At 43.9% G+C, this 22117-nt stretch overlaps 1 protein-coding gene across 4 annotated transcripts; it reads left to right on the top strand.

The window, feature by feature from the left end:
- Positions 1–1791: 1791 nt before the first annotated feature.
- On the top strand, positions 1792–21716 carry cluha (clustered mitochondria (cluA/CLU1) homolog a). 4 transcript variants are annotated; one of them, XM_037085849.1, is made up of 27 exons: positions 1792–3385; positions 8891–9084; positions 9445–9616; positions 10167–10310; positions 10456–10583; positions 10668–10822; positions 11507–11632; positions 12145–12292; positions 12393–12485; positions 12580–13014; positions 13274–13533; positions 13615–14027; positions 14891–14992; positions 16122–16222; positions 16321–16473; positions 16572–16634; positions 16730–16974; positions 17082–17166; positions 17255–17408; positions 17641–17780; positions 17881–17961; positions 18056–18181; positions 18280–18401; positions 18493–18586; positions 18675–18809; positions 18907–18980; positions 19816–21716. In XM_037085849.1, the coding sequence occupies exons 1-27, from the start codon at positions 3250–3252 to the stop codon at positions 19940–19942; spliced, it is 4206 nt and encodes a 1401-aa protein (XP_036941744.1). In that variant the 5' UTR covers positions 1792–3249; the 3' UTR covers positions 19943–21716. The 4 variants fall into 4 exon arrangements, with proteins under 4 accessions (XP_036941744.1, XP_036941753.1, XP_036941769.1 ...); XM_037085858.1 differs by having other exon boundaries at positions 1793–3385; positions 13615–13940; XM_037085874.1 differs by lacking the exon at positions 1792–3385 and adding an exon at positions 4394–4521.
- The last annotated feature ends 401 nt before the right edge of the window (positions 21717–22117 follow it).

Below are 22117 nucleotides of genomic sequence, written 5' to 3'. Positions count from 1 at the left end.
CCAGTATGTTTGCTTAATTGAAATGTCTGATGGATTGTTTTTATTTCTGTTGATTGTCACTGAATCAAGTGAGGACATGCTGCATGTGAAACAACGTTAAAGGAGACATATTATGCTAATTTTCAGGTTCAGCATTCTATTTTTTATGTTACTACTAGAACAGATTTATATGCTTTTGTTTTGTTTTAGCTCCCGTCTCTTTAAGGCCCGCCTCTTGAATACCCAGTCTGCTCTGATTGGTCAGCTCACACACGTCTGAGCCAGCACCGCCTACTGTGTCGCCAGTCGGCTCTGTTGTGTTTTCAGCTTCCAGTTAGCTTAACTTCTACCATGAATATAGCATAAATTATGCAAATGCATGACATGCTGACATGGTGTGATGTCAAGAAGTCACAGAATTAAAGGCGGGACTACTGGTGAGGCGTTTCAGGAGCAGTGTTTTCTGTGGGAGAGAGGAGCTTTTGTTGGTGCAGACTTTTAACTTTTACATGCACAAGAACATATGTTACACACTGAAGGATGGGGAAAAAAGCATGAAAGGTCTCCTTTATTACGCCACATGAGACTGTCTGGATGAAAATGGACTGAACCCGTTTCCTTTATGAGTAAAAATCCAAATGTGACAAGGGTTTTCATTCACCTCTCTGCTGGTAAGCCATTAGCACGACTCAGTGCACTATTCTTCCTCAAGTTTTATCAGACAGTGGGGAATGAAAGTACAAACCTGTCTTATTGAGAGCTATTTTTGTTTTCCCAACAGGAATCCTGAACTTAGACTGTTAGACTTTCATGTCCTCATCATTGCTCCACATGTCATCCAGATGAAGCGGCAGGTAGATTAAACTCTCCATCCACCTTTCATCATCGACTTAAACACCCCACATGCAACATTTCAGCATCAACTCTCATTTTAGATAATGTATGCTTTGGTGTTATGTAACAACCTGGATAAATAATCAAAATACTGTTCGCCTGCTTTGAGGGAAAAATGCTAATGAGACCAAAGAGGCCCACCAGTGAAATTAACATGGAGACGGATGGTGTGATGCCTTAACGAAGATGTCTTTTCATGAATATTTCAGCTAGTAAATCTTCACAGCCTGATTTGCTTTCTTCTACTTTTCAGAGCATCTTACATCACTCAAACAAAAAACAAGAAAGCAGATCATTTACTCACACCCACAGGGAATGTCTTCCATCTTTATTAAACGCCTATATACAGAAATAACCCCGATCCTCATGATAATAATAATGACAAGAAGTGTCAGTGGCAGCGTCGTCTCCAGGTCTCGTCCTTGGTTGAGGTCGTAAGAGTTTATTTTGCATCTTTCAGTGGACTGTGTGTGGCGCCATAAAGCGTCCCGTTTGACATGTTACTTGGTCTCTAGCAATAACGCTGTGTGGTACTCAACATAGAGTCGTTGCTCTGGCTCGTTTATATGGTTTGGTCGTCGGGTGAGCATAAGCTACTGACTGATTACCGCATATACTGTGTTAGCTTCCTATAGTGATCTATTGTACACATAATTGGAATAAAATGAAGGATTGTCTAGTCTGCTGCCTGCTTCTTATTGTTGCCTGAAGGTTTACTCGAAAACCTGATTTAAAACAAAGGGTGAAAACATTTGTAGGTGATTAAATGATGGTGCTGGATCATGTTTTTGTTTTATTTGGATAACTTTGGATCGTTTTTAGAATAATCAGCATTTACACTGGTAGGCTGACGAATAGAGACATAAAACAGCACACACACATCAACAACAACCATAGAAAGCAGTGTTTGTTATTTTAATAGCTAAAGTTGATGTGGTTGGAGTGTTAAATATCAAAAAATCTTTATTATACAACAAAAACACAATATGAAATGGTAAGTCATTGTCAGAAAAGCACTAAAATGTAAAATATTTCAAATCGACAGTGTTGACATGTGTCCTTTGACAGACTGAAATCCCAGTTTGTTTTATGGCGTCAGCATGTGGACAAGTAGATGTGTGTGTTTTGATAGTGAGGTGAAGGTGCTCACACATTTAGCAGCACTGAAGCGATCTTTAAATACATGACTGTGAAAAGTAATTTTTAATGATGGCTTGTATCTTTGACCACATACTTTATCAGTTCATTCTTATTTAATATGAAATGTGCCTAGCAGCTTCCCCTCAGTAAGATAATTAATGAGGTCTGACAAGACACTAGTGTGATCACTCTACAGGGGTAGAGAGAGGAAGCAGAGTTACAAATGAGTTTATACAGAATATCGTGGCACCTTTCCAATCAGATAAGAGGCATGGATTTTACTCTCATGAGGTTACAGTTAAAATATGTTGGTGCTGGCTCTGACTGTCCCCAAAATAAAGACAGATAAATTAAAAGTGTCCTCATGCATGACTTAATGGTTTTGGGCTAGTTAATATTGCAGCACAGTAAAACTACAAATGGCACAAAGAGCAGAGGGTTTAATTGGGCCTCTGGAGCCTCATAGCAGGTTAATCTGACCATAGCTAACTATTTTTATTTTTGATTAATCAGATTATTTTCATGATTAAACAGTTAATTTGTTTAGTCTATAAAATGTGACAAAGGGTCAGCACAATTTCCCAAAAGTGGAAACACTTTTGGCTTTCCAAAGAGCCCAATGTGACATATTTAAATAGCTTCTTTTGTCCAGCCAACAGTCTAAAACCCAAATACTCCTCATTAATTATAAGGAAAAGCTGCAAATCCTCACATTTAATTTTAAAAGCCTGGAACCAGCAGATGTTTGACCATTTTGCTTGAAAACGGACTGAATCTGGGTCAAACTGTCAGAATGGTTGTTTGGGTGGTTACAACAGTAACAGTATCATGACACTATGTCTTTCCTCTCAGACATCGCTCCCGTTGTATCCTCTAGTGTAGAAGAAAATCTACTGTCCACAGAAATATTTAAAAGGGGCGTTCGTAAAACAAAAAACAAAAAACGATTTGTCGCACCTGGCTTTCCGTAGCGCCACGCATAGTGGGTGGGGAAGTGCAACGCAAAGGCAAAGAGGTCAAGAGGAGGGGAGGAGAGAACCACGTGTGATCCCCACTATGTACAGCACTGTCCTTCCTCGGTAGACTTGTTTTTGTAAGCTTGTACCCTTCGCATGTAGCCAGCTAGCCTGCGTTAGCCGGAGAAGCAGATTTCTTTTTTCTATTTCTTTTCCAGACTTCACATATTCAGGCAACGCTGCTGCTGGGAGATTTGTGTTGCCACACTGACTGCCGACCATGGTGAGCAAGACAGATGACATCCCGGCGTCGGTGCCTAGCTGTAATCCGGTTGATCTTGCGGATGAAGCCGGGGATGGAGCCCAGGACAGCAAAGAATCCAGCAAGACGAGTCTGAAGGAGTCCTGCGGTTGTGGTGAGACTCTGCAGCAGACTGACTGGTTCATATCTGCTGTCATAACAGCTATCATACATTATAAATACACTGATAACACCTATCGTTTATACATGCAGCATCAGGACAGCCTCATATAGCCAGCGTCCGTGTGCAATAACTGTTTTCACTGTGTTTGATAAATGATTCGGCTGTCTGTGTGTCTTTGCAAAGCATCCTGGTGACATTTACCTCCATGCTTTGTTATGCGACTGCCTCAGACCTAAGGAGCTAGTCTGCGAGAGAGTGCACCCCTCCTCCTCCTCCACCATCTCCTTGGTAGCCTCTTCCAAGTTTAGAGGGTCCACCTAGCATTGTCTTCTAATTAGCTGTCTGTTTATGATGAGAGGATGTGTCTTGACTCAGTCATGCCAATTAGCAAGCTGGCAGCCTGCATATGATCACATTCATTTTTCACATCCATGGGTCATAGCTGTTAACATGTAGTCCAGGCTGACACTGCAACAACCAAAGAGGCTAACCCAAACTGCCGGTATGCTAACATTAGCCTCCTCATTGAGTAAGCTACGCAGCTAGTTAGCTAGCTCACATGCTAATGGGCTAACTAGCAAGCAGGCGCTCCTGTCACTGCCGGCGTGTCATGCACTTAAAGGCCAGCATATGCTTTTTAAACGGAAGTTTTTAAAGAAAAACATAACCCGGCTGCGTCGCACATTGTGTGTCTGTGTAAAAAAAGTGCAGCAGCTTGTGTTGTGCTAGCTCGTATTGACGCACATGTTCGGTAACAGCATGTCATAGGAATGAACTGAAGGTCACCTTCAGTGGAGCTGCACACTGCTCACCCGAATACAGGGGGAGTCGTACACATTGGGTACATTTATTTAAGAAATGTATGTCACACAAGCTTTAAGGAATATGTGTTGCTCGGTGTTAGTTGTGTAAAAAAATAACTAAGAGACGTGAGGCGGATGAAGCGGCCGGCGGTCGGTGGCAACGCCGCGAAGCGTCATCCCCCCCCCCCGCCGCGGAGCATTAGATCGAGCGTCTCTGCTCGACCGGGAAGCGGAAGCTGGCTGTCGTAGAAAAAGTCATGATGGTGCATGCACAGTGAGAGGGAAGGTTACGCTAATAATACACGATCAGAGACGTGTAAGCTGGTGAGTATATTGTCCGATAAAGGAGAAGTATTGGCTACTCGCTGCGGAGTGTTGTCGGCAGAAGGAGATTAAACAGAGACGCGGACTGTCAGCCGGTGAAGTTAACGTTACACAACTTACAGAGCACCACAAGTCACTGCTGCAGCCTGCCTGTGAGTGTGTGTCACATGTGGGACCTTGAATTGTCTCTGCCTGTGTCATTTCACAGGAAAACGCAGTCGAGGGTGCCTCACTGCTGTATGAGATTGTGCTGCTTTGTGGGTGAACTGCTGTGCTGATTGCATGTTCATTTGTGTGGTTATTCTGCTGGATGATGACCTGAGAGTCCTGTCAAGCTCACATGGAGCAGTGGGTGCTTCGTTTAAGAGCTGAAACAAATAGTTGTTTTTAATTGATTAGTCAGTCAACAGAACAGAGATTAGCATCTCTTGCCACATTCTCTCTGGTCCCAGCTTCTCAGTTGTTATGCATTGCTGCTTTTATTTGTCTTATGTGATTTTTTTTTTTTTTTTTTAAAGAAAACAACTTAATAGTTTAGTGTTGGTATCATGTAGAACTTTTTAAGGCACTTCATGGCCCAGATATGGTCATTAACTTAACCGAGAATTGATAGTTAAAATGAGTAATGGCTGCAGCCGGTGACCTGTGACCTGAACATGTCTGATATGAAGGTTGCAACAGTTGTAACAGGACATAGGAGCAGCACATGGCAGAGCAGCCATATCAAGACAACAGTCACCATCAGGCGTTTCAGGGGACTTCAAACCAGTGATCTGGTTAATCCTGGGAATCACTGACACCCTGGCACTATTCCTCTCCTGGCCAGATGTCTTCCCCACCAAAGTCTCCTTCATCATCATCATCATCATCAGCAGCAGCAGCAGCAGCAGCAGCAGCAGCAAAAGCAATGGCTCTTAATATTTTTAATTGAAAGAACGTCTTCATGTAACCAATATTAAACAGTCTCTTTTGAGTATGTCATGTAGGCCTGATGAGAATAAACTGCACAGTAATATAATTGAACACAGAAGAATTTTGTCTTATGTCTCATCTTTTAGACTTAAATGTCTGAGCCCAATATGTATATATTTACATTTTGTTTGGCTAACATTTGAAAACTCAAAGATATTTAATTGACAATGATGTGATATATAAAAAGGCATCAATCCTCATATTTAAGAAGCTGAAAGTAGACAATTAACCAATCAATCTTCAGATTTGTTAATTTTATGTTGATGAACTGAACTTAATTAAACGAAAATTTTATGATGAAACTTCAGATGGTGAGGAATTTGGTTGTCATTCATTGCTGGTGAGCTGTTCAGCAATAAGTCAGTCTCAAACAGACTCTAGTATTCAGTCTTTGTTGCCATGATGCAGATAGATGCATGACTCAGGGTCCGTCCGTCCACCAGGGGGTTGCCACCTTGTGGTGTAGCAAACATGATTACACATGGACCTTGCGTGTTGTTGTTGTTGTTGTTGTTGTTGTTGTTGATTTCAGGGTTGTATGGTTGGTTACGGTTGCCATGGCAGCAGCCAGGGTCTGCATGTCAAGGGCCACAGAGAGGATGGATGGCTGCTGGATTGATTTTGTTGTTGTTACCACGAGAAACGGAGGTTAAAAACAAAAACAAAAAAACTAAAGAGTTTGTTTCTTAGTATTACATCAGCTGAAAGAGGCTCATGTGAATCTTCACAATGAGCTTACAGTTTGATTCAGAGAAAAGTTTAGTGGGTCATTTGTGTCAAGCTTCCTCTAGTGTTACACTGTGTCTCCCTCTGGTCTGTCTATCTCTGATTTCACAGTTTAATGATTTGATTGAAATAGTGATTCGTGGTTTCCAACGTAAGTCACAAATTACTGATAGAGAGTGGGTCTTTTTTGGTGCAAAGTTGAGCTGGACCGTCTGGTTTGAACTAGGACTATAATATCCATGTAACATCATCCTTTTTTATTGTGTCTTGCCACCATATCTCATTTCCAGAGGAAATGCATCACAGGAAAAAAACTGGAATTCCTCTTTATTTTCTACTTCCTCCTTCCCTTTTAACCAATAGCAGACACAAAGTTTGTCCCATTGACTGCTGCTGCTTCACCCGTCACTTCTCTCCTCATCCCCACTCCCGCCTGAACTTTCTTTACTGCTCGGCAAATCGGGTCAGTTTTGCAACACATTGGCTGCTGGATTGCCTCATCAATCCCTGTGCCTGTTGCACCTTGCACTCAGGCTCCCCTGATGTGGCGACTGCTACCAGCTAAAGCTAGCTCATCTAATGTTCCTCATTAAGCAACGCTTCCACACATTGTTGGAAGAAGCTGAAGGAGAGACAAGTATCGAACGATCCCTCAAACACGACAGTTGTGCGTTTCCTCATTAAAGCGACTACAATCAATATTTAAATTATATAAATGTGATGATGATGATGACATCAGAGTCGAGCTTGCAGTGATGTACCGTCAGAGAATTATCACCTGGATCGATTCAAGTTGAGCCTTCATAGTGAGAGTAGCTGTCTAGCAACAGCTTCAACTTTCTCTTTGCTCTCTGGGTTTTTTTTTTTACTGCAGGAGGCAGCTGTTTTGAGTGAAGGATTTAAAAAAAAAAAGAAAAGAAAACACTATATCAGCTGCGCGGCGCCAAAAAGCAAACCAGCACAGTTAGCTTGAGCAACTAGCTAGTGAACAAAGTGGATCATTTAATTAAAGAGACAAATATTTTCTTCAGGAGTTGGTAGAGACCAAAAATGGAGCAAACCGAGTGATAAAGTCAGGTTCTTGGTCCTCTGTTGACGATTGTAAGTTGAACATAAGTGAATTAGAGCTACAATGATAAGACTAGTCGACTAGCTTGTCATATTAAACTTATTTATCAAGTATGTTGATAATCCAGTACTCATTAAAATGACTACAACTTCATACAGAAAGAGCTCAGAAATTAGAGAGAAATGAAACATCGCTGTGCTGCTGCAGACTCTTAACACACAGCCCTCTTTGTCTTCTGGTTTGTAACATTATTAATTTGCGCATCTGCTCTGATGCCGTTTGTGTTTGTTGTTCAGAGGACGTCCAACCAGTCGTCTCTCTCTCCCTCTCTCTCTCTCTCTTCCTCCCCCGCTCCTCCACCATTTCAGTGCGTTCCTTCCCACCCGGGGTCGCGATCCAGTCACAGAGCCCCTCCTTTCCCTCTTGGCCCCCTTCTCTTCAGTAACCCTGACGCTGTTTACCCTTGACAGTGAGCAAGGGCACGCTGGCTGCTGGCTGGCTGCTGGTTGGCTGGCAGCAGTTGTGTCCCAGTGAGAGAAAACAGGTGTCTGACATCCACATACTCGACCCTGCTCCTTTTTAAATTAATGTACCACAGAGCCTCATTTTTATTCATGTCATTTTTCTTCTCACCTTTACTGTTACTCTAGAATAGGTGTGAAATATAACGCATTCTTAGATTCTCTCGTAGCTGCGTCAGATTTGTCATGTCATGCTGACTTTATAATGATAATGAGTAACGTTCACTCTTGGAGATTGAAGGTGCTGTGCAGAGTGCAGGCACCTGGTGTGCTGGAATGGTTACTAGCTTACTCATGTTTGGCACAGTTAGACCAATAATTCCTGCTTGTGAACATTTTTTTTTTTTTTTAGAATCAAACCCTCAAGGCTTCCTGGCTAAACTCCCTGCTGTGCTGCAATGGTGTTGGTTTCAGCAGGTTGGTCTTGGATTATAGGTATTTTCTATGTAGATCAGCTGCGATGAACGAATGGTTACCTATTGTTTAATGTTTTTGATCTGTCGTTTGTTGTTTCAGCGTTAGTTTCTTGTAGTTGATGACTGATGGAAGTTGCGTCTTGAGGCCTTGCGCTGGTGATTTGTATTTGAATACCTCCACGTCGTCAACTAGCATACTGTAGCACAGCTTTGTCGGCTCTGTTCTACCATTCATAAATATTTCATGAGATTACCGATAAGGTCATCCAGCCTCTGGGTCTGTGTGCTTTGTTTGTGACCTGGCTGCTTGGCAGCGTCTCCGTTTTCTGCTGCATGAAAACACACTCTGGATGAGTTGCTTTTCGTGGGTGACAGTCTGAAGGAAGGCTGTGACTAATGATTACTTTAATTGTGGATTTGTTCGGTCTATTATTAGTTGTTTGGTATAAAAACAAACTCTTCGTTTTCATGACTGAATAAACCAAATAAGTGAAGTGACCTTAAAGGACAATGCAATCTGAAGGTGCTGCTCCCCGATGAAAGATATTTCTCCCCAACACACAAACATTGTGGTTGTTGTTCTCTGCTTGTATCTTTTGGTCAGAGTTGTCAGATTCTTTACCACAAGACGTAGACTGATGACCTGTGTGTCTCTCCTGTTGCAGGGCACAGTGCAGATACAGCCATGGTGAACGGTGACGGGGCTCACGGGCACACGGAGGAGGCAGAGTCGAAGCAGGACGGGAACGGCGAGGCGGACGGAGGAGAGGATTCTAACGAACAGGAAGTGATCGTGATCCAGGACACAGGCTTCACCGTTAAGATCCAGGCACCTGGAACAGAGCCATTCGACCTGCAGGTGAGGACAGGACAGGTGTTCAGACAGATGACGGCACTGTGTGAAAGAACTGAAGCTGATGATATTTGATACCATCTTGATGGAGATAAATCATAAACTCCATGTTAACTTTTCAGAGTGAAATCCTTCATAATATCACAAGTCCATGTTTTAAAAGCTTATCTCAAGCCACAACACAGAGATGTTAAGACCCGTGACTGTGAATCATATGAAATGGGAACTGATACTGGATTATGTGTGAACATGAAAAATATGTATGCACTGTTTCCAGCTGAACCAAAGCAGGTGATGCATCTTAAATTGCACATATTCTGCACTTGCCTACATCATTTTGTCTCTTCCCTCCTCGTCCTACGTCAGGTCTCTCCCCAGGAGATGGTGCAGGAGATCCATCAGGTGCTGATGGACCGTGAGGACACCTGCCACCGCACCTGCTTCTCCCTACAGCTGGATGGAAACGTGCTGGACAACTTTGCCGAGCTCAAGTCCATCGAGGGCCTGCAGGAGGGCTCGCTGCTCAAAGTGGTGGAAGGTGAGACTCAGTCTGAGGCTTTTGTTCACACTCGCGCCTGTCTCGCTCCAGTGGCGCAAAGAGGAAGAGTAAAAGCAACACAAAAGACTTGATGTAGTGCCTTTAAATTCCATGCATTTCTAAAGGTTGTCTGTTGAGGATGTACATACAGCTGCAGACTGTAACCGTCACATACTGAAACTAAAGCGGACAGGCAAAGAGGACAAAGCAGCCAGTGTTGCATTTCACTTCAGCCTTGTTGGTGTGCAGTGAAACTGTCATCGACCAACCAGATCGTGTGAAAACAAATGTTGCATCAATGAAGGCAGGTTCAACCTGAAACTGATCAAGGTTTCTCAGCATCAGCCTCAATAAATGTGGCATTGTCAGCCGTTCCCTGACATATGGATGGCGATATTATCAACAAAGCATTGTTGATTTGAGCTTTAATGGTTTGTCCTCCATCTGTTATTTTTGCCTGGTTCTACTGGCATGTAGCCTGAGATTTTTATTTCTCAGTCCTCTCACTGTGTGCAAGGTATTTAATTTCTTTTGTCTCTCTCTCCTCCAGAGCCCTACACAGTGCGCGAGGCCCGCATCCATGTGCGTCATATCAGAGACCTGCTGAAAAGTCTGGACCCCTCAGATGCCTACAACGGGGTGGACTGCAACTCCCTCTCCTTCCTCAGCATCTTCACTGACGGAGACCTCGGAGGTGCGGTGCTGTTTTAAAGACGTTCTGTGCAGCCGTGCTCCACCACCTGGAGCGTGAATTTTGATGTCAAGTGTTTTATATGTGAATGTTGCGACATGCGGGCGGGCCACAGATGTTCACCTTGCTTGTTTTTATGTGACTGCAGATAGCGGTAAGAGGAAGAAAAAGGGCAACGAGCTGGAGCAGATCGACTGCACCCCCCCAGAGCACATCCTGCCCGGCAGCAAAGAGCGCCCCCTGGTGCCCCTCCAGCCACAGAATAAGGACTGGAAGGTGAGAAGCAGCGATAGCTTTTGGAAAATCGATGCAAAATCGAATAAGAGATCAATTATTTATCATTTTCCTCCCCCACAACAGCCTATGCAGTGCCTGAAGGTCCTGACCATGAGTGGCTGGAACCCTCCACCTGGAAACAGGAAGATGCACGGCGACCTCATGTACCTGTACATTGTGACTGTGGAGGAGCGCCATGTCAGCCTCACTGCCTCTACACGCGGCTTCTACCTCAACCAGTCAGTCAACATGTCAACCTCGTATCTGTGCTCACATTAAGCTCCACAAGCCTGTGATTTATACTGTAGTTTATGCACAACGTTTTGGGCAGTCAGTATTAAGACGAGTGACTCGCAATGGTCCATCACCATTCAAGAAGTGGCGATATCTGGCAGCAGTCACACCACGATTAGCTCATCTCAAAAGTCCAAAGAATTGAAATGAAGGATAGTGAAGCACTGACAGAGATGCAAGCACAAGCTGTGATGTATTAATAGTTTCCGGATCCTAATTTTAGAGGAGTTTTGGATGTCACCGAAGACTTAACAGTCAAATTAATGAGGTCTAATTGGATTAGATTGGAAAGTAGATTTGGGAAAGATGCTGCAGTGTTTGGAGAAGGGTTCTCTTTTTGTTTCTAACAGCATGATCACTGACATTATACATTTCTCTAATGTTTCAGTGTTTGTAGATTCTAGTTAGGCACTAGGAGAGCCACTTTCTCTCCAGGCTTCTTTAATCATTTATGTTTACTCTCCAGTTAGAAGGCTTTGGCGGTCATGGCAACAGATAATTTCTGTCCTCCCTTCTCTCTCTTTTCAGCGACATAATGTTTGTTATTAGTGGCAGAAAAGCCATACTAATGTGTATTATATTGTTTGTTTGTGTGTGTGTGTGTGTGTGTGTGTGTGTGTGTTTTCCAGATCTACTACCTACACCTTTAACCCTAAGCCAGCCAATCCCAGCTTCCTGAGCCATTCACTGGTGGAGCTCCTGAGCCAGATCAGCCCTGCCTTCAAGAAGAACTTCACTGCCCTGCAAAAGAAAAGGTAGAAACTGTCGGTGCTCGTCAGCTCTGTTCCCCACTCATGCTCTACCCTGCAGAAGTTTATCTGCATTACTATTTTTACCTTTCTCTATGAACTGCTTCATTTTTGCAGTGATTCTGAAGTTTGTCCATTCAGTCACTAATTTATTAAACCAGGAGGTCAAAGTCCTCAAGCCCAACAAGAAAACTTGACAAATGAAAATATGTTTTAGGGTTCTGGTCGTTAATTGTTGAACATAAAATAAATATACTAAATGGATCATTTGTCATGAGTATTTTTATAGTTGTTTTTTTTTAATCTAATATAAAATATTTGTTTTTTGTATCTCGCCTACGACTTCTGTTTTATATGCACACATAATTGTTTAATTCAATTCTGTTTGATTATTAGCATTTTGTCTGGCTTTAAATACCAATAAATAGACTTGGAGGAAAATAAAACATTTATGATTAACTGCCTGAGATGTACGAAGGGAAACAGATGACAGATTTTTCTTGTGTTTTTTGCTGTAGGGTCCAGAGACACCCGTTTGAGAGGATAGCCACTCCTTTCCAGGTATACAGCTGGACAGCTCCGCAGGTAGACCACGCCATGGACTGTGTTCGGGCTGAGGATGCCTACACCTCCCGCCTGGGTTATGAGGAGCACATACCTGGACAGGTGGGCACGGCTGAACATCGTTGCACATCAGGATGATGGATAACATTTTTCCAGTACTGATTGAAGGGTTTTTGTTTTTTTTGTGCCGATTTGTCTTCAGACCAGAGATTGGAACGAGGAGCTGCAGACCACAAGAGAGCTGCCCCGGAAGAACCTGCCTGAACGCCTGCTGAGGGAGAGAGCCATATTCAAGGTACTTTCGTTACATCAGCCTACAAGCACATAATCTGTCTTTACACAATCAACAGTGTAAGCCAGATGGCACCGGCTAATTCTTCCTCCTGCAGGTCCACAGTGACTTCGCAGCAGCTGCCACTCGAGGCGCCATGGCGGTCATCGACGGTAACGTGATGGCCATCAACCCTGGTGAGGAAACGCGCATGCAGATGTTCATCTGGAACAACATCTTCTTCAGCCTGGGTTTCGATGTGCGGGACCACTATCGTGAGCTGGGCGGAGATGCCGCCGCCCACGCCGCACCCACCAATGACTTGAACGGTGTGCGGGCTTACGGGGCCGTGGATGTGGAGGGTCTGTACACTCTGGGGACGGTCGTAGTTGACTACAGAGGCTACCGTGTCACCGCCCAGTCCATCATCCCGGGTATTCTGGAGCGTGAGCAGGAGCAGAGCGTCATCTACGGCTCCATCGACTTTGGGAAGACAGTTGTGTCGCACAGCAAATACCTGGAGCTGCTGGAGAAAACCAGCAGGCCACTCAAGGTCAGTAACAAAGCTATTGTATCTATCGACGGACTATTTAACTTCCAGTTATTTCACAGTCCAAACCTTTTGTCTTACAAGTCAATAAACCCTGTAAGAACACCAAAACCAGTTAAGAATTGATCCCACTTACACCACCTCCCAATTTTAAATGGCATGAATAAGTGAACAAATGTTTAGAAGTTTTACACAATTGCTCCACCTCCAACCCATTTTAATTTAATAAAGTATCAACGCTTGTGTGTTATGTTCCCTCCAGGTCCAGAGACACAACGTGCTGAACGAGAAAGACGACAAGGTGGAGCTGTGCTCTTCAGTCGAGTGTAAGGGCATCATCGGAAACGACGGCCGCCACTATATTCTGGACCTTCTCCGCACTTTCCCTCCTGACCTCAACTTCCTGCCTGTGGAGGGAGAGGAGCTGCCTCCAGAGAGTCAGCGCCAAGGCTTCCCCCGCCAGCACCGCCACCGCCTGGCTTGTTTACGCCAAGAGCTCATCGAGGCCTTCGTGGAGCACAGGTACGTGTCTGTCTACCTCAGATTTCATCATCAGAAGAGTTCTCTGCCCGTGTCTAATTTTCAATTCTGTCCGTCCTCCAGATATCTTCTCTTCATGAAGATGGCGGCGTTGCAGCTCATGCAGCAAAAGGCAAACAAGGACACTAAGACTGACACACCCGCCATCACAGAAACCTCTGACACGCCCTCAGAAAGCAACGCCGACACCACCCAGACACAAACGGCTGCATCAGATCCTCCCACTGTAACAGAGGTCCCCGCGGACAGCACAAACCAGACAGACAGCAACACCTCTGCTGCTACAGAGGCAGTGAAAGAGGGTGAAGAAAACTCTGCGAAGCCCGCCACAAACGGGCCTCTCGACCTCACAACCACCCAGAACGGGGAATGCAAGAACCCACTGGAGGGTAAGGAGCTTGAGGAAAGTATTCCGGGATTAGCTCAGGCCAAAGAGCTGGCGGAGACCTTAGTTGGCGAAGACGGATCTTGTATTGGTATGTCGAAAAAAAAAAATACCCCAAAACGCAAGGCGAGGACAACACAGGGAGAGCTACTCTGGTGGATAAATGCGTAGAAAAGTCGTATTTAACCTAGGCTTTTAGAGAAGTTGCATTTATGTGTGTGTGTGTGTCCGTAGCATTAGAGTATATACCACTGGGCTGTAGTGTCTTCTGTCCACCAGGCTAGCTCTCCCTGCTCAGTCCTCAGCCTGCAGTGGGGAAGAGTGTTGACCCCCAATCTGCCCGTCTCTCACTGTCCCAGCCTGTGGTGCCCTTACTGTGACATTTGACCTGATAAGCTGAATAATCAGTTGCTGTGTCCGTTAATGCGTTCTGGGATGCAGAAATAATCTCCGTGTTGAATGATTTGTGTGATGCTCCACTGAACCAAAATCAAACAGTAATCTGCTTGTCAAACCTAATCTTGTGGTGGTGTGTGTGTGTGTGGTGTGTGGTCGACAGCTGTGAAGGTGGTGGTGTACTGGACTAAGGCCATGTCTACAGTAAGCTCATCAAATCAATATTTTGTGATCAAAGAGGTCTGGAAAAATAAACAGAATTACAGGATCAATGATACTGTATTGTGTCATCAGCTGCACTGGCTCATTAACTCTGACACATTCACAACAGTGTGTATCAATGTGTCTCTGTTACATAAATCAATAAATACAGTGTGATAGTGATGACACGGGGATTCGGAGGTGTCTGAAAATTGGCTTCATCTTCATCTCTTGTTTTCAGTGGACTCTGACTTAATGTGGACATGGTTTTATAGATTTGTTGACATGATGTCTCTTTTGCCAATACTTTTAACGTTTCCGCATCTTTTCCTTGTCTGTGATCGTAATCATGAACAGATCCTAAAAGCCGTGAGGTCGTCCTCAATGCCTGCAAGGCAGTCGGCTCCATCAGCAACACATCTTTCGACATTCGCTTCAACCCGGACATCTTCTCACCAGGTAAGTACGATGAGATTGATTCATCATATGTAAACTATGAAGAAGCTTGACAATAGATTTACAGTGTGTAAACAATGAAAACCATGTATATGAATTGTTTTACTTAGATAGAAATGTGCTACATGGCCACAGAAGGGGAGCAATCAAGAATAAACAAATAATATCTTTTTTACCAGCGTTGTATTCAAGCTCCCAGAGGTTGAGAAACATTTGTGTTCCTCTCTTTCGCCCATTTCAGACCACTAGTTTCATTCCTGTTGAGCATTGTTATTTTTGGTGATGACTCATGGGAAAGGCTCTCAGACAGCCTTGGAATATGTCAAATATTTAAACAAACAAAAAGGCTAGCCAGTTAGAGACGACAAAATGAAATCGGGTGACCTCGACTCTGCACAACATTTAGACAACAGTTTAGAGCTGAGTGACAAAACGAGACAACACTGTCAGAAACTGCCCAATATAAATTGTGTGCAGTGTTGTTAAAAACGAAGGTCATACCTAAATAAAATGAAAGATATTGCACTAAAATAAAATCGACCCATCTGACCAATTACAAGATCTTGATGATTTTCTGATTATCAGAATCGGTGTTCTGTTTTTGTCTTTTTTTTTTTTTTTTAATGTGTTTGCTGAACAATTAAAAATGCACTACTTGAGCAATAATAACTGGTAAATAAATGTATAAAGTTAATTTAGTGAGTAAAAAGTATAATATTTAGCATATATTTGCCTCTAAAATGTTGTGCAGATGAAGTGTAAAGTAGCAGAAAATGGAGCTACCCGAGGAAAGTACCTCAAAGTTGTACTTTAGTACAGCACTTAAAGTAAATGTACTTAGTTATATTCCATCTCTGATTTTGTCAATCTATGACAAAACTGCAGTGTATGACCTTATAAAATCATCAGACTCTTACCCTTCAGCTGAAGCCAAGATAACTGTAGTGTTTCACCCATTTTCACACCCTCAGCTGTCACATCTATCAGCGTCTAATTTCCTTCTTGCCTGTAGTCATTTCCAGCACATTTGGCTCCACATTATTCATGGAGCGATGAGAGACACTGATTGACATTTGTTCATTAGAGGATATAGCCACAGAAGTTGACAGGGGCTTGTGTGTTGTTGAACCAGGAGTACGATTCCCAGACGACTGCGCAGATGATGTCCAGAAGCAGAAGCAGCTTCTCAAAGACGCCGCAGCCTTCCTGGTGTCCTGTCAGGTCCCGTCACTGGTCAGTGGCACAGATGGTCCAATACAAAAGATGTACTTTCTGGTGGCGTGCTGGAGTTTAAAGCCATGTATGTATGTGTGTGTGTGTTTTCTGATCAGGTTAAAGACTGTTTGGACCACAGCGCTCTGCCCATGGACGGAGCTACGCTGACCGAGGCCTTGCGCCAGAGAGGCATCAACATTCGCTATCTGGGCTCTGTTCTGGAGTTTGTGGATAAGACTCCTGCCAAAGCCCAGCTGGAGCACTTCTATGTGAGTGTGAATCCATGAATCCAGCCACCACTGCCACATACTTCCTTTTCTTGTGTTCTTGTGTCATTCTAATATTTCCTTTTTTATATACACATTAGAGAATAGGAATCAGTGAACTGATCACCAGATGTGCAAAACATATCTTCAAGACATACCTCCAGGTTGGTAACGTCCAACATGCCTCATCTCACCTGTTTTTAAAAGATAAACAGACATTTGTTTTGATTTATGTTTGAAATGTGTCCTTGTCATGTAGGGTGTGGAGCTGTCTGCCCTCTCCGCCGCTGTGAGCCATTTCCTAAACTGCTTCCTGAGCTCCTTCCCCGATGCCGTCGCCCACCTTCCTCCCGATGAGCTGGTGTCACGCCGCAAAAGCCGCAAACGTCGCAACAGGGTCCCCGGCGGCGGTGACAACACAGCGTGGGCCAGCCTGACGCCCAGTGAGCTGTGGAAGAACATCGCCTCTGAGGCTCAGAGCTATTATCACTTCACCATACAATGGTGAGGTCTCCATCTGTTGATGTGAAACAAATGTTGTAGCTTTCTTTTTATGCTCAGACATTTTGTGTGTTTATGGGTCGTAAATATCCCGACATGTTTTCTTTCAGTGATGGTGTGGACCAGGTGGTGGAGAAATACGGCCTGCAGAAAATCACACTGCTCAGAGAAATTTCAGTCAAAACTGGCATCCAGGTAAGACTCATTTAGTCTGTAATGATGTCCTGACACCTCTTTCCAAATGGCGTTCATGATGTTTACACTACTTTTATTTGCCTTCCAGATCCTGATAAAAGAGTATAACTTCGACAGCCGTCACAAGCCCGCGTTCACAGAGGAGGACATCCTGAATATTTTCCCTGTAGTGAAGCACGTGAACCCCAAAGCCTCCGATGCCTTCCACTTCTTCCAGAGTGGACAGGCCAAAGTGCAGCAAGGTGAGACACGTTACGAATACAATCATACAGACCTGATTACAGAAACAGTCCCTAACTGCTGGTCCTATCTTAAATGTCAGCTTCTCCAGCAGGCTAACATTAGGTTCAGCTTTTCTATCAAGCTCACATCAGTGTTAGCCTCTCCAACAGGCTAACATTGATGCTAGCTTCTTCAGCAGGCTGTCATCAGTGCTGGCTTCTCTTATGTGAATGTTTGCTTCTTAATTTCCAGGTTTTCTGAAGGAAGGCTGCGAGCTGATCAACGAGGCTCTAAACCTCTTCAACAATGTGTATGGAGCCATGCACGTAGAGATCTGCGCCTGCCTCCGCCTGCTGGCACGCCTTAATTACATCATGGGAGACCACCCTGAGGTGGGCGGAAAACGGGCGACTCTTATCCGTGTCAGCAACTTTATCACAAGCGTCGTATTGATTCTGTTTCGCTGAATGACGTTTGTGCATTTGTCTGCAGGCTCTCAGCAACCAGCAGAAGGCTGTTCTGATGAGCGAGAGAGTCCTCGGCATCGAGCACCCCAACACAATTCAAGAATATGTAAGTCATCACACCACATGTAGGAAATATTTAGCTCGTAATAAAGATGTTTAGCATCCCTCTAACCTTCATGTTTGCTCCCTTCACTTCTCAGATGCACTTGGCTCTGTACTGCTTTGCAAACGGCCAGTTGTCTACCGCCCTGAAGCTGCTGTACCGCGCCCGTTACCTCATGCTGATGGTGACCGGAGAGGACCACCCAGAGATGGCACTGCTAGATGTGAGTACAGTCTTTCCTTAAACACTGATACCTCAGGGAAAAAAAAGACGGTGCGGTTGACTCCTGTTTTGACTCCTTGTTATCGGCTCTCCCTCCAGAGTAATATCGGGCTGGTGCTGCACGGAGTGATGGAGTACGATTTATCACTGAGATTCCTGGAGAACGCCTTGACCATCAACACAAAGTACCACGGACCCAGATCCCTCAAAGTGGCCCTCAGGTGGGGAGAGACTCATGATCTTTATGCATAAATTAGGTATAATACTGACTGACATTACTGACATCACGTGTGCCTTGTTGTTTGTCTGCAGCCATCATTTGGTCGCGAGGGTTTACGAGAGCAAGGCTGAGTTCCGCTCTGCACTACAGCACGAGAAGGAGGGTTACACCATTTACAAGAACCAGGTGAGTCCCGCTGGACTGCAGGGAACTGACTGTTCTATTTATCCGTTGTGATGAGGTGATATCTTAAATATTTCTTCTCTCTACTCAGATGGGCGAGGGACATGAGAAAACCAAGGAGAGCTCAGAGTACCTGAAGTATCTCACCCAACAGGCTGTAGCTCTGCAGAGAACCATGAATGAGATCTACAAGAACGGTTCCAACGCCTCCATCATGCCCCTCAAGGTGACTGAGTCAAGACATGCTGTTTTTGTGCTTCCATCTGTTTCAGCTTCACCGTTCAAGCAGTGACGATATGGTTTTATTTCCTCCTGTTTTTCAGTTTACTGCTCCCAGCATGGCTAGTGTCCTGGAACAGCTCAACATTATCAACGGCATCATCTTTATACCACTCAGGTAACCTTAAAAACCTGCAGAGACTCACTTTGTGTATAAAGTTTAACTTCTGTTGTGTCTTAAAAACAAAGTTAGGGATTGCTACAGCTGTATTTTATTTGATTTCATTGACTATTTGGAGAAGCCATCCCTGAAAATAGCTTCACAGAAAAGTTTACCCTATTTTGAGGGCTGTCCAACTGTAACTTTTCATAAGTTCAGGGTTACCACAGGTTACTGGGGAAGGAACAAAACAAAAACACTGACAATACAGATCTCTGATCACTACCTGAAATGTACTAGAACCCACTAGAAGATTCTCCACTTAAATCATAATTATATTATAATTACATCTTTTTAAGATATAACATGGTAACATGAAATGTTCCAATTCCTTTTTATACCATTTCTGGCTCTTGCAGCCTCCCTCACTCAAACACTTTCTAGATGACGTCAGCTAAGTATTTTAGGGTCCAATGCCTAAAGCCCTTGGGGGGACGTGGGGACTGAGCCTGTATGTGCTGACAATCATTGGGGGGTAAACTGGTAACCAGATGGGTTTGGCAAGTATTAAATATGCATATTTTTCATCCTCCCCCTGCTCTGCTTACACCTGATAAGGGCTTGATTGACTAAGCTCCTGATCCAGGTAATTGGGTGTAGACAGAACATGGAAAGATGGGAAACATGTAATGCGGAAATGGGCACATCTGCATGAGGTTTAACAGGGATTTTTGAGCACATTCAAGATTTGAGTGACAACAGCATATCCAAGGGGAAACTTTTCAGATGGTCAAGCTACACCAGAACTTCCATCAAAAGGAAGTCTTGATTATTTTTGGTATTTCCCTTTCAGCCAAAAGGATCTGGAGAACCTGAAGGCAGAGGTGCAGAGGCGGCAGCAGCTGCAGGAGCTGGGAAAGATTGAGGAGACCACAGAGGACAGCCGACTGGAATTAGAGGACAAAATTCCCATTGATTAATGTCTAAAAAAAAAAGCCCTCAACACAGCTACTTTCTGCTACCGGGGCGGGGGGGGAGAGAGAGAGAGAGAGGCCGTGATGCAACAGCCATGTCACTGAGCCTGTGGACCTGAGAAACAAGCAGTCAGCATTGAAATACACAGGGGGAGGGATGGGTCAGGGCAGTGCAGAGAACAATCTGTATGAACTGTAGGACAAAAGGAACTTGGAGCAGGAGTTTCCCACATCCCACAAGGTGGGAAGGGAAGGAGGAGACGGTACAAACAACATAGAATCGAAATATCATGCAACCCTGAAAAAAAAAAAATCCCCGGCCCAAGAACCCGCTGATGAAACTGCTTAGAATAATGATTGCATATGAGAGAGTGGTCGCAGCCGGGGGAGGGGAGACCGAGGATGACCATGACATTGTATACCAGAGCCTTATCCACCCAGTCATGCTTCTTCTCAGCCCAAACCTCCCACAGCACTGTAAAGCCCAGGACCACATTTTGCCCTGCCACTCCCTGCAAAGCCTCGAAGACCCCCCCGGGTAGCCACAGCCCACAGCCCACCCACCCCTACCGCCCACTCCCCCTCTCAGCGGTGCGCTAAATGATACAGCACCTACCCTGTCCTAGAACTCAGGGGTACTTTCTACTGTGCACTAAGCAGAATACAGGCACTAAATTTAAGATTTGAGGCTTCAGAATGTAAATTCCCTTCTTGGGTACACATCCCCCCCCCCAGGATTAATTAATGTAAACGCTCTGTCACGCATATGTACGACATCCCAGGTGGGTGCCTGCTGTGTCCTATGGTTCCAGACAACAAATACAGTGAGCATTCAACCAGTTTGATTTCAGTTGATGGATTCTTTCTTTCTTTCTTTTTTTTTTTTTTTTTTAGTAAATAAAGTGGATTTTGTAAAAGTGCACAGGAGAATTTAAAGAAGGTATTTTAGGCCTGTTGATCATCAATTAATTTAAGCCATGTATGTTTTATAGAAAATGTATAGAAGTGGATAAAAGATGTATAAATCTCTATCGGATTTACTTGATTGATGTTAATGGGAAAGATTTGAAACGTCCACCATAAGCAGTAGATTTATCTATCTATATACTAGCTGTGTTCAATCTTCTATTTTTACACATTGAACGACTATGTGCATGTATGTTTGTTTGTATGTGTGACGGTGTGTGTGTCTTTGTGTAGTCCAACAGAAAATCTAATGGCCACGGCTGTCGCCGCTTTTTGCTGCTGCATAGTTTGAATAGAGGCTGTAAGCGAACATTGGCTTTCCAAATGTTTTATTTTTCTACTCATAGTAAACCTGTTGGATGGCTGATGCCTCTTTTCATAAAACATTCATGGCCACCGATGTTGTAAATCTGTTTCTGTACGAATTGGTACTGAAATGAACCACTGGACAGGTGCTCAACATTGGCAGTAGTGACTGATTTATTGTTGCTGGGTGTTTTTTTTCTTTTTTTTTTTTTTCCTTTTTCCATTATTGGGTCATCTTTTCATATGTAACTGAGACAAAAACCAGCTAGGAGTGTCTGTTCATTGAGCAGTGTTTTGTGCACTTTCTCGTGCTGTTTCCGATGTGCGGTCGCTGCACACCCAAAAGTGGACATAAAGAAGGGCTGCCTCGATGTGATGTACCAAAAAAGACTGAAAGGTTTGTTTGCGCTTGTATACATGCAATGTATCCTTCCCATGGCAATTTGTTACTTAATTGTTGCCGTGTCTAAATGTATGTGATTAAAGCAATAGAGAGATGGTGCTGGAACTGATTGTTTTTCAAAAATGCAGTTTTTACTTGGAACAAGACATGCAAGATGGACTACTCACAGTACTGAGGGAGCTGTATTTAAAAAGAACAAAAAGGCATAAGGCGAGCTGTTCACCCTGAGTCGATCCGTTACTGCAGTGATTTTCCTGATTGTGCTCCTAAAACATGATGTCATAACATCAATAGCACAGCATGGTGTGTATTGTGCCTATTATTTAATCTTCTGAATGGAACCAGGGTGACAACAGGTGACAACTTCACAATTTATAAAGGTGAAATATGCTTCTTTATTTTGTTTTCTGGGTTTCTTGTATTTTTTTTTTTTCTTTCAGTTTTCTTATTCCCCTTGCTCAACTGTAATACCAACACTTCCCATGAGGTGGCACACTAACACCTGT

Source organism: Acanthopagrus latus, chromosome 2 (genome assembly GCF_904848185.1).
Source record: "Acanthopagrus latus isolate v.2019 chromosome 2, fAcaLat1.1, whole genome shotgun sequence".
Classification (NCBI taxonomy): Eukaryota; Metazoa; Chordata; class Actinopteri; order Spariformes; family Sparidae; genus Acanthopagrus; species Acanthopagrus latus.
This window is presented reverse-complemented; position numbering and strand designations above follow the sequence as displayed.

Coding starts and splice junctions, on each gene's coding strand:
- cluha (XM_037085849.1), top strand. CDS start 3,250: ATGGTGAGCAAGACAGATGACATCCCGGCGTCGGTGCCTAGCTGTAAT. Junction 17,962..18,055: donor CCAACACAATTCAAGAATAT/GTAAGTCATCAC, acceptor TTCACTTCTCAG/ATGCACTTGGCTCTGTACTG. Junction 18,402..18,492: donor TCCCTCAAAGTGGCCCTCAG/GTGGGGAGAGAC, acceptor GTTTGTCTGCAG/CCATCATTTGGTCGCGAGGG.